This window comes from Homalodisca vitripennis, unplaced genomic scaffold (assembly GCF_021130785.1).
Source record: "Homalodisca vitripennis isolate AUS2020 unplaced genomic scaffold, UT_GWSS_2.1 ScUCBcl_1760;HRSCAF=5794, whole genome shotgun sequence".
Taxonomy (NCBI): Eukaryota; Metazoa; Arthropoda; class Insecta; order Hemiptera; family Cicadellidae; genus Homalodisca; species Homalodisca vitripennis.
The window spans coordinates 44,220-59,154 of record NW_025777884.1 but is presented as its reverse complement, the minus strand read 5'-3'; the positions used below and the strand labels follow the sequence as shown (position 1 = coordinate 59,154).

Sequence of the window (14,935 nt, the reverse complement as noted above, 5' to 3'; positions counted from 1 at the left end):
GTGAATTCTGCACGCTATGTTCACATGTTGGAAACATATCTCAAGCTACAACTTCGGAGGCGAGGAATAAACGTGAAAAATGTTTACTTCCAACAAGATGGGGCTACAGCGCATACTGCCGCTGCATCGATGCGAGTTGTGAAGAAGATGTTCCCTGGCAAGTTGATTTCACGTTTTGGTGACGTGCCGTGGCCGCCGAGGTCACCAGATTTGTCGCCCTGTGACTATTTCTTATGGGGGTATTTGAAAGCTCGTGTCTATGTTCACAAACCACAAAACATTATTGCAGCTAAAAGATGCAATCACCGAAGAGGTGAATTTGATTGGACAAGACATGTTGATGAGAGTGCGTAATGATTTTCTCCAGAGGTTGGAAACCTGTATCCAGGTTAACGGCCATCACATGCATGATATCATCTTTAAGAAATAAACCCAAACTAGGATAAAAGGTTCCATAAAACATATGTTTTTTGAAATGGTATGTTTTTTCACCAATATATATTCCACAATTAAATAATTTTACTATATAAAATAAGGTTGTACTATTCATTTAAAATACGTCCGGTTCCCGGCAGTCACCCTGTATTTACAAATAAAGCAATACTTACATTAAATGGAAATATGGACAGACATAACAGTATGAACTGGACTGATACAAACACTCATTGGATAATAGAGGCCCATATAGAGTATCACCAAGAGGTGAATGTAAGGCAAGGAACTGTTGGATTAAAGATCATGCATTGGTCCTTTCATTATTGAAGGTAATTTGGATGAAAGAATTTACTACCATATGGTGACTCACACATTTTTCAATCTTTTGCTTAAATTTTGTTTGGTTTCGACAAGATGGTAATATCCCCTTTATTATACGCTGTACATATATGAAATCTGTTGAATCACTTTTCCAGAAAGGTGGGTAGGTTGGAGAGGACCAATGAAACGGCCAGTCTCCTTTAGATGATTTTTTGAGGATACTTAAAAAATAATATTTATGAAACAAGATTCAATAACATTAACAACCCATCACAGCAAATACTACAAGAAGCTGCAGAAAGAAACCCCTGTTACTATGAATGGCTACTACAATCAGTTAGTCCATTACCAAACTGCAGAAGGAAAACAGTTGGAGTATTTACTGTAAACTTAAAGAAGGTAAGATGAAACAATAAACTTAGCTATATCCATAACACTTTTAACATGTCTTTTACACCTGTTTTGATAAAGTCAGTAGCTTTCATTTTTTTTTTTAACCAGATTTAAGTGATTTGAAAGAACCAAAATTATTTTGGAATTGGCCAAATTTTTTTTAAAGCCTTTTTTATGAGTTATTAATAAAAAGTCTAGTTTTATTTACCATGACAAACTTTTAACTATATGGATTATTCCATCCTGTCCTCCCACTATGATAGAGGGCTGTGTGTAGGGTTTGTCCAGTTTGGTAGTCACAAACTTCAAATATTTTATGGCAAACTTGGTGTGTCTCTTATTGGACATAATGAAAGAAACCCAATGAAGACTTTTTCATCCCTAAATTTCATAAAAGTTATATTTAGGTTCTCCCTTTTCTATTGCTTTTGCGGAAGTAAGATAAAATGCTGAGGAAAAAGTGGTTTGAACATTGTTTGTCAAAGCCAGGGTGTGAATTAATTGATTTACATTTGACAAATAGTGATATTTTGTTTTTGGATCCAGGTTATGTTTATGACCTACACCTATGAATCTCATTCAGTAAAATTGTAACATCCATCCATTTCCCTCCCATTGATCCTGATAAGTTTTTTCACCTTTTTTAATATAAAGAAATTAAATTTGATATTTGAATAACCTAACTTCAATTATTAACATTCGAAAGTTTCCAAAAAATACTGCAGTCAAAATATTCTCAACTACTTGCGCAAGACTAGCACAATATCAACCTATTCACAAGGTGCCCAAAAATACTGCATTTAATCTATATTATACTGCCAACACCAAAGGATTATTTGTATGAAATTAAACATTATACCATTAATTATAATTTTTAAGATATGACCTTAAATAAGGCAGAGAAATTTCATAGCCCACCTGAAAACATGGCACTTCACAAGGCAATAAAATATTGTTACTGTTACATTGTTGTGACGACACCACATACAATTTTGTTTTTATAGTCAAACAATTTTGGACCATTCTTATGAAAACAAAAACAATATCTTAACAAAATTATAAAAACTAAATCTTTCCATTAGAGATACAATAGTTATGAAAGATTCAGATAGTATACTACTAAAACCAAAATTCAACATGTAAGTCTAATTTATAAACAGTCTTTTCATACACTATTGAAAGCACAGTGTTTTCAATAATAAACTGGGATTTGACTGTAAAAACTGGGTTTTGGGCTTAAAAGGTAGTCTAGACGGGTTATAATACTACTTTCAATGTTCAATTGAGTGAAAATCCAAATTCATTGCTAGTGTCACTTATATGCCACCTTAGATCCAGAACAAAGAATATTTTAATCACTTACAAGACTTTGGCCGTTCAATAAAAAAATACAGAAACATTTAAGTAGTTAAAACACTCAACCTAAATAGTATAAAGGTTGTGCATTGGCTCACCTTCCAAAATGAACTTTTAACATAGTTTGTGATTTTTCTTAAATTTTCATCATTAAATGATTCAAAATAATATAATATTAATCTGCAAAAAACATAACAATTTAATCCTGATGTATAAAAATATATAGAAACACACAGTGACTGAACTGTCTCATATTAAATGAACTCTCTAAACTTTTTAAAAGTGGGATTTATATTCAACACTTTTTCACTAGATATTTTAATTATATACATTATACAGCCTACCGTCATAACATGCACATAAAACACAAGAAGGAGCTGGGCCAAATAATTCAATAATGATAGTTTGAGATAGTTTATTGTTTAATGTTTGGCAACAATTATACAATCTGCTTGTTGCAATGTGGAAGACCATTGGAAGCTGCTACGGTTGGATATCTCCAGTATAGTTGTTCTGACATGAATACTAAACTGTTGTATGCTATTTAATCATTTTAAAATCACTTATTGAGTCCTAAGCAACAATATTACAAATTAAAATATTAACAACAATAACAACAAATCTATTCTAGTAGTAAGCTGGCAACACTTATAAGGCAGATGTGAAATTGACATTTTCTCAATGTTTTATCTTGGAACTTGTAAGTACAGGGGATCAGCTCTAAACCAGGAAAGTGATCTAAAACCTAGCAAAACTCACTTAAATAGATCAAATAACAGACAAAGTAAACAGAAAACCACAGACTTGCCACAGATTTGTTTTCCATTACCAATGGATATTTTAGAGTTGGCTCTTCTCTCACATGCTAACTGACAGTTAATTGGTGATATATAACAATGTTTTTGTCTACATTTGTGAGAATTACCAAAGAGTCTTTATAAGGCTAATTTATTTTCTAATATTTTTTATTTGTTAGTAGGAAAGTTGTATTGAAGAAATTATATATTAAAGATTAAGAGTAAAGCCGGTTGAAGTATAATTCGTCATATTATCAATTTATTAAATCTAAGAAATTTTAATGCAAAATGTGAAAATTTAATACATGATTTGTAATTTGTCTTTTCATGCACCAAAATAAGTTTCAACAGTTATATAATCTTTCTAAATTTTCAAAATACATGAAACTTTATATTCAGGCTGAAAAAGTAATAAATTCAAAAGTTTTCTTTTAAAGAAATATACCTTGCCAACAAGTTGGAACAGTACTAATCCTCACCAATAATTCAAAAAGATTAAGAATTTTATCAGAGAATAATCCATTACATGTAGTACAGTTTACATTTTGACATTTTCCGCAGGTGCAGCAAAGTTAGCATGTCTCATTAAGTAAATACAAACTACGTAAAATAACACAATAGACAATGGCACGTACCCACATGTGTTTCACATTCCATTCTATGATTGTCGTCTATTGCGCTTTAGGAGAACCAAAATATTCATATTCACCGAGAGTGTTTATATCAGGCCTTTATCCCGTCTATGTTAAAAATAATAATAATGAAAATATGAATCTGAATGTACACTTATAAACTTAAAATCTAACATGAAATGAATGTATGTAAAAACTTAGTCCTTAGATAACTTGAATATATATGTCTTCTGCCTACTGGACAAGTAACTCACTATTACTATTATTAACAGACTATTTATACTCTGTTTCTTAATTTATTCTATGCTTTAAACATGATAGCTCAAATCAATGTTTTAAGAGGTATATTTTGTATTTAAATTTAAACATAGCATTTGTTCCTCTGATCATTCTAATCATTTCACTTTTAGCATTCAACAAAGATATTATCTTTAAATGTGGAAAACAAAGATAGTGTGATTAAACTTGTAAAACATAGTCAACAAAGTAATTTTGATCCCATGCTCTAAAGTACACTTTTTTAATAAGCTAATTTTTTAAATCACACAAACACATGGACTTAATTTTTACAGTTCTCACCATATGACCACGATTGTACAGTAAAATTTTTGGCATAACAGAAGATTTTTTTCTCTTTCTACCTACAATATGAATAAATGTCTAAAAGTACTGTACTGCTCCAGCAGTAGTTTTAGCTTGTACATGGTTATGCATCTAGCACCTTCTTAGTTTAGTGAGTACTACTAATGGAAAGAACATGTAGTTTTACTAATATTAAATTTTTACAATTAACATAAATTAGTGGTATTTGTTTTAGTAAGTGTTAACATAATTGTACAGGTTCCATATCAAATAACCTCAATAATAAGTCTTTATAGACACATGTTTAGGCACAGTTGATTCAATAATTTATAGATAGTTATTAAAGTTACACTTCAAACACAAATTACAAGCACAAATAAATAAAAATTAAACTATTGGCAGTTACACAGGTTAAAAAGAGACTCATGTTAAAATATGTTCGTTAATGTTCGGAGCATAGAATTCAGCTGATATTCTTGTACTTGGTGAACAAGTTGTACAACACTCTCAGTGTGGACTTCAAGTCTAAGTTTACAATGTCTGGAACAAAAATCATATCTTATTAATCAATACTAATGAAGCCATTTATTAATAGACAAGGTTAAATAAGATTTTGGGCATTTACCATATTTATATGTAACAAAAATATAACATTAAATTTTGAGAATTGGAACCTTTCTTCATCAGGTGTCAAAACATCTTGTCAGAGGTTCATCTGCTATAAAAAAATCGCTCAACATTGCTGTTCTGAAAATCATCACATAAGGTGGGATAAAGCCAACATAATTCACAGCAAACATGTTTTTAAATACACACTAATAAAGCCCTCATACTTAAAATAGCAGATCAACCATAACTCAATCTTCTATTGATATTTTTCTGATGGCCTGCTGCACTGCCACAGTCCTCCACCAGCATTGGTGAATATCAGATGTTATTTTGCAGATGAGATATTCAGTGCACTTGTTTTGTTCAGTGACAAGTTTAGTGCTTCCTCCAGTCACCTTGGGTCCCAGGTGTATGTCTAAGTCTTTGTTATATATAACTTTTCAGTTGTTATCTATGATTGTGATGAGAGTTCATAGCCACATATTTACTATATTTTTTAATATTTGGTGCATGCAATAGTATTCAGTGAAAGTTTTTAGACACCTAATGATAAGGAGGATGGATTCCAATCCTCAAAATATAATGTTTCATTTTTGTAACGTGTAATGATGGCAAATGTCTGCAATCCTACTATCCTTTCAAATAATCTATCACTAATAACAAAGAATGATTAAGTATTTGTAATCAGATTAAACATACCCTTTGGGTGATAAAAACTTAATAGTTCAACACTGTTTTCAGTTACCCAGTAACTGCATTTTTCTAGCCAACTTTGTAGCGTTTACAGGTAAGGTTTCAAAATTCAAAATTTGAGGTGTGAAATACTGGGCCAATTGTAGCTAATTAGCCAACATATTGATTTCTCTCTCACACCAAGATACACACACAAGAATCTGGTAGTCAAGCAAGGGCCAGTACTCTGCGTAACAATGTCCATTCTATCATTACTTTCCTAGTTATCCTTACTCTCCCTCATTTTCATCTTAAAAATTTATAATGACATTAGACTTATACACCCTCTTGCATTGCACATCTTGCACATATGCCCTGCCCGGTCTGTGGTATTAAAAATAAATAATAACAACAATAATAAACAACAACAAATTGGACAATTATATAAACTAGTTGCCACTGTTATTAACACTCCGGTGCTCGCGCGGTTCACAGTAACGTGAGTGATCGCGCGGAGCACGATTGTGCTCCATTGACCTCTAATGATATTCTGCATTATAAACCAATATAAATCAGCATTAATATGACATGTTGGGTAAAAGAAACGTCTGTACAATTGCTCAGATATAAATTAAGTGTATTTACAGGTTTAGGATAAAAAAAGTGTGTTTTACAAAAAAAAAGTTATTATTACAATCAACTTTGGAAGCTTGCCTCTAGACTACGTCTTTATTCTAGAGACAATCAACACAGACACTTTGTAAATGATCAACACAGACCCATTTATAGCACTTTGAACATGATTTTCCTGGTTGTATTGTTCCTTGCTCTGCCACACAGGTAGCACCTTCCAGTTGTAGCAGCTCTGGGGGGCTGAGGTTTGCGGTCGGACCGGTACTCGCTTCATCAGGGTGCAGCAACAGATTGCCTCTAGTTTTGATCTGCTTTGGTATCATTTTCTAGGGTCATGCGGTGTTCCATTTGGGGTTTTTCATCAACTCAAAAGACAGCTTTTTCAAAAAATCCAGCCTATTTATGAAGTCAAGATTTTGATTTGCCTTGTATATTGTCATAGCGTTCACACCTCCCACATTTAGCAGGTGAAAAAAAAAGAGTCAGAGGCCACCTTTTTGAGTTTCTTGCTGCATCATACTGACGGACACATTTTATCAAGAATGTCGACGCCATACTTAGTGTCGTTGTATGATGTTATTATCATGGGCTTCCTTTCATCTCCTGTTTCAAGGGTCGATGCTTGCGTCGTCATGCATGGTGGAAATCATCAAAACCGCTTTATTCTTTTTGGGTGCATAAGATACTAGAGTGCAAGTCTTTTTGAAATCCAAAGATGCTACTCTTTACTTCTCTGTTTGAATCAGGTAGAAAGTTTGGTGGTACCTCAGTTTGTTTTTTACGGAGAGTGGCAATAAGAGTTAGCTTTTTTTCTTCGCGGAGTCGTTTTGGCTAGAGGCACGGATGCGAACCAGTTATCACACGTGATGTTTTCTGTTCGATCCCGCTATAGGCTCAACTAGTCGCATAACTAACTCTTGAGTGTTGTTGCTCCTATGGAATGGTCCAGCTGGCTGAGTGCCTACATAAATTTCAAAATTGGTTGCAAAAAAAGTTAGTCGTAGAAACAAGAGCAAAAAATCTTTATGCCATACTTAGCAGGCTTGCTTGGCATGTAAACCCTAAATTGGCAGTTTCCTCTGTAACCTACCAGCTGTTCATCAATTGTCAAATAATCTGTGGGTTTGTATGAGCTCTTACAATTTGATACGAACTTATCAAAAATTTCCCTGAAGGCTGCTAGCTTATCTACAGATTGTCTCACATCTCTACTATGAATATTGTCAAAACGTAGGCATCGTAGAAGAAATCTAAACCTATTCAAACTCATGGTCAGGTAGATTGCTTCAACTCCAGTACCTGTAGTGTTGTCCTACATGTCAGTGACATTTATTCTTCCTGCTTTCAGTGCACCTGCTAGGTACAATATTCCTATTAGGGCTTTTATTTCACGTGCATCAGTAGGTCTCGCATCTCTATCTCTTTGAAAATTAGCCCTTACCTTACTTATGTAAATGTTTGTGTATTCAACAATTCGTGTGACCATATTGTCATCAATGAAACATTCAAAGGCCATAGCAGGGGTGTATTGGCATTTTGGCATTACCTTGTGGTCCTGGACAGTGAAATACAGGAATGATATTGTGTCTAGGTGTTCGGGTCGCACGAGGAACTTGAGGATCAAGGTACCACTTGTATCCTTGTCTTTTTCCTATGTAAAACTCAGGGTTGACAAAAGGAGCACGTCTTCAAAGTCAATTTCATGGTCACTGCTTTCGTTTGAAGAGTCAACTTCTGTCTCTTCACCTCCATCTGATTTCTTCGGATCCGACATCATCTTGAGCCTCAACGTGATCGACTTCTTGTTCGTCTACATCTTCAACTCCAAAAACACTTTCATTGTTCTCTTCAGTTTCAGCCAACCAACGACGCAACTGTTCACGGTCAAGTGGGTCAACACGATCACGATGGTCTATTGTACTTTTTATTGAACAATCATTTATTTCATCATAAAAATTAATAAAAGAAGCAGAAAAACTAATAAAATAAAAAACATACAATACAACGATAAGCTAAGAAAAAACAGTAACAAGAGTACTCGCGCGGAGCACAGTTGTGCTCCAAGAGCGTAGCGCTTAAGTAAATAATTCACAAAACTGCGATGCACGCTGACAGACGACTACAAACACACTGGTCGACAGAGGGTGAGTGGGGTGACAGGTAGATGACCGCTCAAGGGTCATCGGCGCTACCAACTGTCACCGACACCAAAAACAAAATACCTGGAGCACAACTGTGCTCCGCGCGACTACTGGAGTGTTAAAGTGTAGATTTATAAAACTAAGTGATATTATTACTTATAATTGAATTGCTTAGGTCTACTTCTCATGGGTTTTATTAAAAAAAATTCGCATACAAATATTAATATGTTTATTGGCTTTGTCCAAGCAAGCTGAACATGCATAGAAAGTTTACTTTCTCTTCTGTTCTTAAACTCGATAAATTTTGCATCTCAACCTTTTCTACTTTGATGGGTAAGTGATCCCTTGATGTGCTAGCTCGGAAAAGTTATAGCACTTCTTTGACTTGATTAAATTTAATGATTATCAGGTCTCTGAAGCTAAGGTATGTCATCTTTCCGTTAGCTTTGAAAAGATACAGGAACTATTTTAGAATGTGATATACATAAGATGAAAGATCTTTATATACCAGTGAAAGGGTTTCCTTGGAATGAAATAGTATGGCAGTTCATACTTGTTTAGTTCACTCTAAACCTTCATAAATGTAAAGTTTAGAATGAACCTGTCTGATGTGCACAGTTCCTATAATTTCAAGACATACAGGGTCTGTATAATAAGTAACCGAACTGAGCCTGCCCGCTCTGTCAAAGGTCTGCTAACCGGTATCTGGTGCTGTAGTGGTGGTGGGGGGTCTAGTGAAAGGGAACCGGGCTGCAGCAGTTGCCTCCAAGCGCTTGGAGAGTTAGTATCGAGCGAGAGCGGAGTGCATGTTCAGTTACCCCGTCGGAGTGAAAATGGAGAGTACGATCGAGCAACGTTTTAGCATTAAATTTTTGTGTCAAACTCAAGAAAACAGCCACGGAAACTCTTCAAATGATTCAAGAGGCTTACGGTGAGGATGCTCTGTCCAGAACTCAGGTGTTTCAGTGGCACAAAAAATATCCGGGAGGGCCGCGATGATGTCCATGACAAACAGCGCGTCGGTCCTCCATCAACGAGTCACATGGACACAAATGTGCAAAAAGTGCGTGATGTGTTGAACAGTGATCGTCGTCTGAGCATTCGGACTATCGCAGATGAGGTCGGAATTGATAAAATGACCGTTCAAAACATTATTAAGAATGATCTGGGCATGAGGAAGATCTGCGCGATGCTGGTACCCAAACACCTGACTGATGAGCAAAAGAAGCGTCGTGTTGCTGTCGCTTCGGAAATCCTTGATCGACTGCAAACCGAACCAGAGTTTTTCAACCACGTTATTACAGAAGACGAGACGTGGGTTTTTGAATACGATCCTGAGACGAAGCGGCAGATTTCGAGAGTGGCACACACTGGCGTCACCACGACGAAAAAAGCACGCATGAGCAAATCGAAGGTGATGTCGATGCTCATTGCTTTCTTTGACGTGAAAGGCATTGTTCACAAAGAGTTTGTGCCACCCGGTCAAACTGTAAACGGCCAGTACTACAGAGAGGTGCTCCGTCGACTAACCGCCCGGGTTTCACCGAGTCCGTCCGGAGATTGCCGATTCGTGGATTCTCCATCACGACAATGCACCGTCGCACACCTGCCTGCTCGTCACCGAACAGTTGGCAAAACAGTCGAGGCATGCTGCCACAGCCTCCTTACAGCCCGGATATGGCACCACCGGACTTCTTTCTGTTCCCCAAGATCAAGAGACACCTTAAGGGGATGCGGTTCGGGACTCTGGAAAACGTTCAACGTGCTACGACGAGGGCTCTAGACAACATCGAGGTTGCCAACTTCCAGGGAGAGCGTTCAGGGATTGGAAAATACGGTATCAGCGTGTTATAGACTCCAATGGGGACTACTTTGAAGATTTCTAAAGATTTCTAATTGTACATATTTTGCCAATAAAAAATTTCCTGAAGTCAGTCCGGTTACTTATTATACAGACCCTGTATATGTGTACTTTGTATTTAATATGACAGTCTTACTTGAAACAAAACCATCACTTCATACAGAGACAGTGAGTTTCCGTGTTTGTTAACATCACCACAATTTCATAAAAGGTGATTTAGCAATTGGTTAATTTTGTGCATTCTGCTATTAGTCAGATCTGTTTCAGAATCATAAAAACACAAACATTGCAGAATGGTTTAATACTAATAGCGTGAGATTGTATTGCCAAATATAGAATGCCTATATTGTGAATCATTCGACCATAGTGTTAAAGAGTGGGAAGCCTACATTACCCATGCGCATGGTTAGGCCTAAGAACTTTTTCATTTTGTCTTTGGTAATATTGACTCATTTGTTAACCCTGGAACTGGCCATCATTTTTTCCCAAAATGGCAGGCACTTTTTGGTGATTTTATAAGGGTTTTGTATTTTAATCACTGCTCATCTATTTTTTAAGATAAAAACATTTTAAAAACATCAATATCTTTAGAAATAAATGCAGTTTCCCAAAAAAATATTAAAGATTGAATCATTTAATGTATTTATATTTTTTTACAGATTAACGTAAAAATATTAGTAAAGAATAAATTTTTCTCAAAATGTATAGCACCCTCTCAGGTAATATGAAAGTTTTTAGAATAATTCTAAAAATATACAAAAGTTTGCTTATATACCTCAATTACAAATTACAAAAAAATATTTAGGTAAAAGAAGTTTATTGGTTCTTTTGAATAATATATCTATAAAAACTACAAAATCTGAAAAAAAGTTTGTATAGCACTATTATGTATACCATTGTGAAATTTTGGAATCTATTGGATGAACAAATATTTTTTTCTAAAAGATAAATATATTTAGAAGAGAAAAATATGATATTTATAGAAGTTTTACATTGTATAAGATATTTTTATATGGCAACAAACTTTTTTTTAATTTTTACAAAAGTCAAAATTGTGAAATAAATGCCCAACTTTTTTAGCTAACAATTTTCTTTTCATCCAAATATTATTTATAAAGATAGTACGTTTATTGAAGTTTACAAAAATGTACAACAATGTATTTTTATCTCTATTATTTTTTTTGTTAAAAAAATAAAACAAGCGATGGTCATAGAAATAAAAACACTAATACCTTCAGAAAAGGTAAAAAAAAAACTTTTTACTTTTATAATAAATACCTTTGCATAAATTTAAATCAAAATTTAATTTTAATTAAAATTAAATTGTCTACAAAATAATAAAACACTGAACCTACGTGAACATAGGCTTATTTTCAGTTTCACAAAAATCCAACCTATTCGCTAAAAAACTTAACCTACCCTCTACATTTTTCACTTCACTAATTAAAAAAAACAATAAACAAACTTTTATTTATACACACTAAATAACGAAAAGTCTAAAATATCCAAATAAATAGCAAGCAATACACTAATACCGGCAATGGCGTAATAACAACAAAGAAATCAACACGGCAACCATGCGATGCGTTGTTCTTCTCTACTGGCCGAGTCGGTGATTGCGCAAACAGAACAAAAATAAAATACTAGTTCATAGTCTTCGTTGTCTATTATACTGTTGCTTAGAGCAATTCTTCTTCTTTGTTTTGATATGATTTTCACTATTTCCAGACAACGATTAAAGTAACAAAAATTACAAAATTTAATGAAGCTATTTTCGACGCATTAGGCATTTTGGGATTTTACAAAACACGAGCTTTTCAAACGCTTATTTTATAAAACATTTATTTTCCTACTGGCTACTGAAAAGATGTTTCTGAAAGCCAAGAATACACTGTTTTCAATGACGACCACTTACGATCGTGTAGAACGTAAACTAACGACAGGGAATTTTTACAAACATACGGTAATTTTAGCGTGTTCGAAACTTACGCAAACAAATGGCAATCGGAAATGTGAACATCCAAGTTTAGAATTTTATAATGAAAGATTTAACTTAACTATAGAGCGTTTTATGATATAATATGAAGCCTTGAATCTTTATCTTTAGATTTTACGTATGTTTTACTTCAAACAAAGTAAAAATAGACTTGCTGTGAGAGATCATATTACGACATAGTTAATGCGTCGAAAAATAGCTTAGTGCCATTTTGAAACTGTAGTTAATGCGTCGATAATCGCTTAAAGCCAGTTGCAGGGTTAAGAAGTGTATTTTTTAGGAAGAGGGTTTCCTTGATAGACTTCAGTTCTTTCGTTCGTTCATGTGACAATTTATTTAATCTAGCAGCGATATCATCAAACATACAATTGAAAACTTCCATTGGATCATTGGTCTGTAGGTTTATTTGTTCTCTACCAGTAAAGTCAAACATGTGTGGCTGATTGTGTCTTTCTACAAACCTTGCACATTATCATAACATTCATGAACAGCATTTACAACAAACTGTACATTAGGATCAAGATGTATTACATTAGGCCTGCCTTCATTATCTTCCATATTAATACCTTCAACTAGGCCTACTTCTACGTAAACATATTATTCATCTTCTTGGACATAAATCAATTCGATGCCCACACTGACAACCTGGATGTTATCTTCATCTACATAAACTTCACAACCTGGTGTTTCCACTATTTCACCATCATAAATATCAAAAATTAAATCATGATAGTTCACTCCAATTGAACTTGCTTCGGTATAAAACAATCTAAATCATAAGAGGAACTTCATTCGCTCTCACCTGTTAAGAAATGCTCAGTGCTTTAAAATAGACAATTATCATTTAAAATCATTTCAGGACAGGAGAACACCGCCACTGACGTATGCTGGCAATATATTTTTAAAAGACGGATTGCTGCAGATGTAAGGCGGCAGTCTATAGGTAGAATGCAGCGCCTAATCTAAATCCACAGAACATTTCTAACTTTACGTTAGAGAAAGTTATATTATCCTTTCCTGTAGTTAAAAAGTTCACTACGTTCAATAATTAAAATATTGATATTTTTCAGTAGGATCCTAGGTATATGACTTTTTACTTGTTTAGGTGACAAACACTGACTACAGGAAAAGATGCTGTTCATGTTACAGGCAATTTTCTAGACTCATTGGTTCCTCTTCAGCTCTTCCAGGTTGACTTAGAGAAACTAATGAGGCTTTTGAAAAGACATTTCATTCTGACTGAGCAGATACACCTAATCACATGAGTTTGAACTTTGCTAATGAATGGACTGTTGGTCTTTGTTGGCTAGTGATTGCAGGGCCATCATATTTATTATTTATTTATTATCAAGTTCTTTGCTATCTGGTTTAGAAGTTCTTCATTAAGCCTAGTTAACCCTTTCAGTGCCAGTCATTTTTTGGAATATTAGTCAAAAATGCCAAGGTTATTTTTTACAAATTTTATCCAAAAGTGCCATGTCATTTTTAACGATTTGGAAACAGTTATTATAAAATGACATAACTTTGTTGTTTATTGGCCAACTTTCATAATTTTTGTTTTGTTGTGTACACAAATGTGTCTATTAACACTAAATGAACTCTATAAACATCTTATACTACAAGAAAAATAAAATATTACCTCGTTTTTTTCTTTTTTAATTTTCAGGTTCGACACTTAAAATGAATACCCAAAAAAAATTCCTACACCCAATAAAGTCAAGCACAGTAAAAGAACACTTTATGTTAATGATATACACCAATTTTTATCAAACTAGCACAAAAAATATAAACATTATAGCATTCTTTTTTAACGCCACTCACTTTTTTTACGAGGAACTAAAACTAAAATGCATATATTGATAAAAAATGTCCAAGTCCTTTACTGACTTTTATTTTTCATATATGTGATAGCTATAATAATAGCTATATAAAAATTGTAGAATAGAAATAAACAGAATAGGCCTAACATGATTTTGTATATTTACAAATATTTACACAATAAAACAACCTGTTTAGCAGTTGTGTTGGGTTATACACTTAAAATGCAGTCCTTTTTTACACTGAACACACATGAAAGTGGATTTTTTCCTTTTCCCACCTTCTTTTGTACTCTTTTTGCTGCAAATCTGCAACAGTTTTTTCCCTGTTGTCTGGTATTTTTACAATTTGTTCTGGGCTATTGTCAGGATCTCCGCCACCTCAAAAAGTTCTAGTTGGTGTTATATTTGCCAAGTCTGCAATAGTAGGCTTCTGATTTAGCCCCTTATTCATAAGAACTGCAATAATTAATGCTTGAATTTCTAGTCTGGTAACAGGCCTCCAAGACTTGGCTCTGCTATTTTCCTTCAATCTCATATTATTATTGATAAATTCTTGAGCACACTTGTTTGTAAATTTTACTATTGTGTCCAAAAGCATAGGTGTAAAAACAACACAATATAACTTACAGGTGATGAGTTACGAGGTGGGCAATGTTTGATCCCTGGCTCTTCATGAAATGTGAACAA

The 14,935-nt window shown here is 34.1% G+C and overlaps 1 protein-coding gene across 1 annotated transcript in view; it reads right to left on the bottom strand.

Moving 5' to 3' along the window:
- Positions 1 to 2,903: 2,903 nt before the first annotated feature.
- LOC124371639 (beta-parvin-like) overlaps positions 2,904 to 14,935 on the bottom strand; it is a gene marked incomplete at its 5' end in the record, with an annotated part of 39,886 nt that continues 27,854 nt past the window's right edge. The window contains one exon of the mRNA XM_046829986.1: positions 2,904 to 5,056. Coding sequence (XP_046685942.1) covers positions 4,980 to 5,056 — 77 coding nt within the window. The remainder of the gene's footprint in view (positions 5,057 to 14,935) is intronic.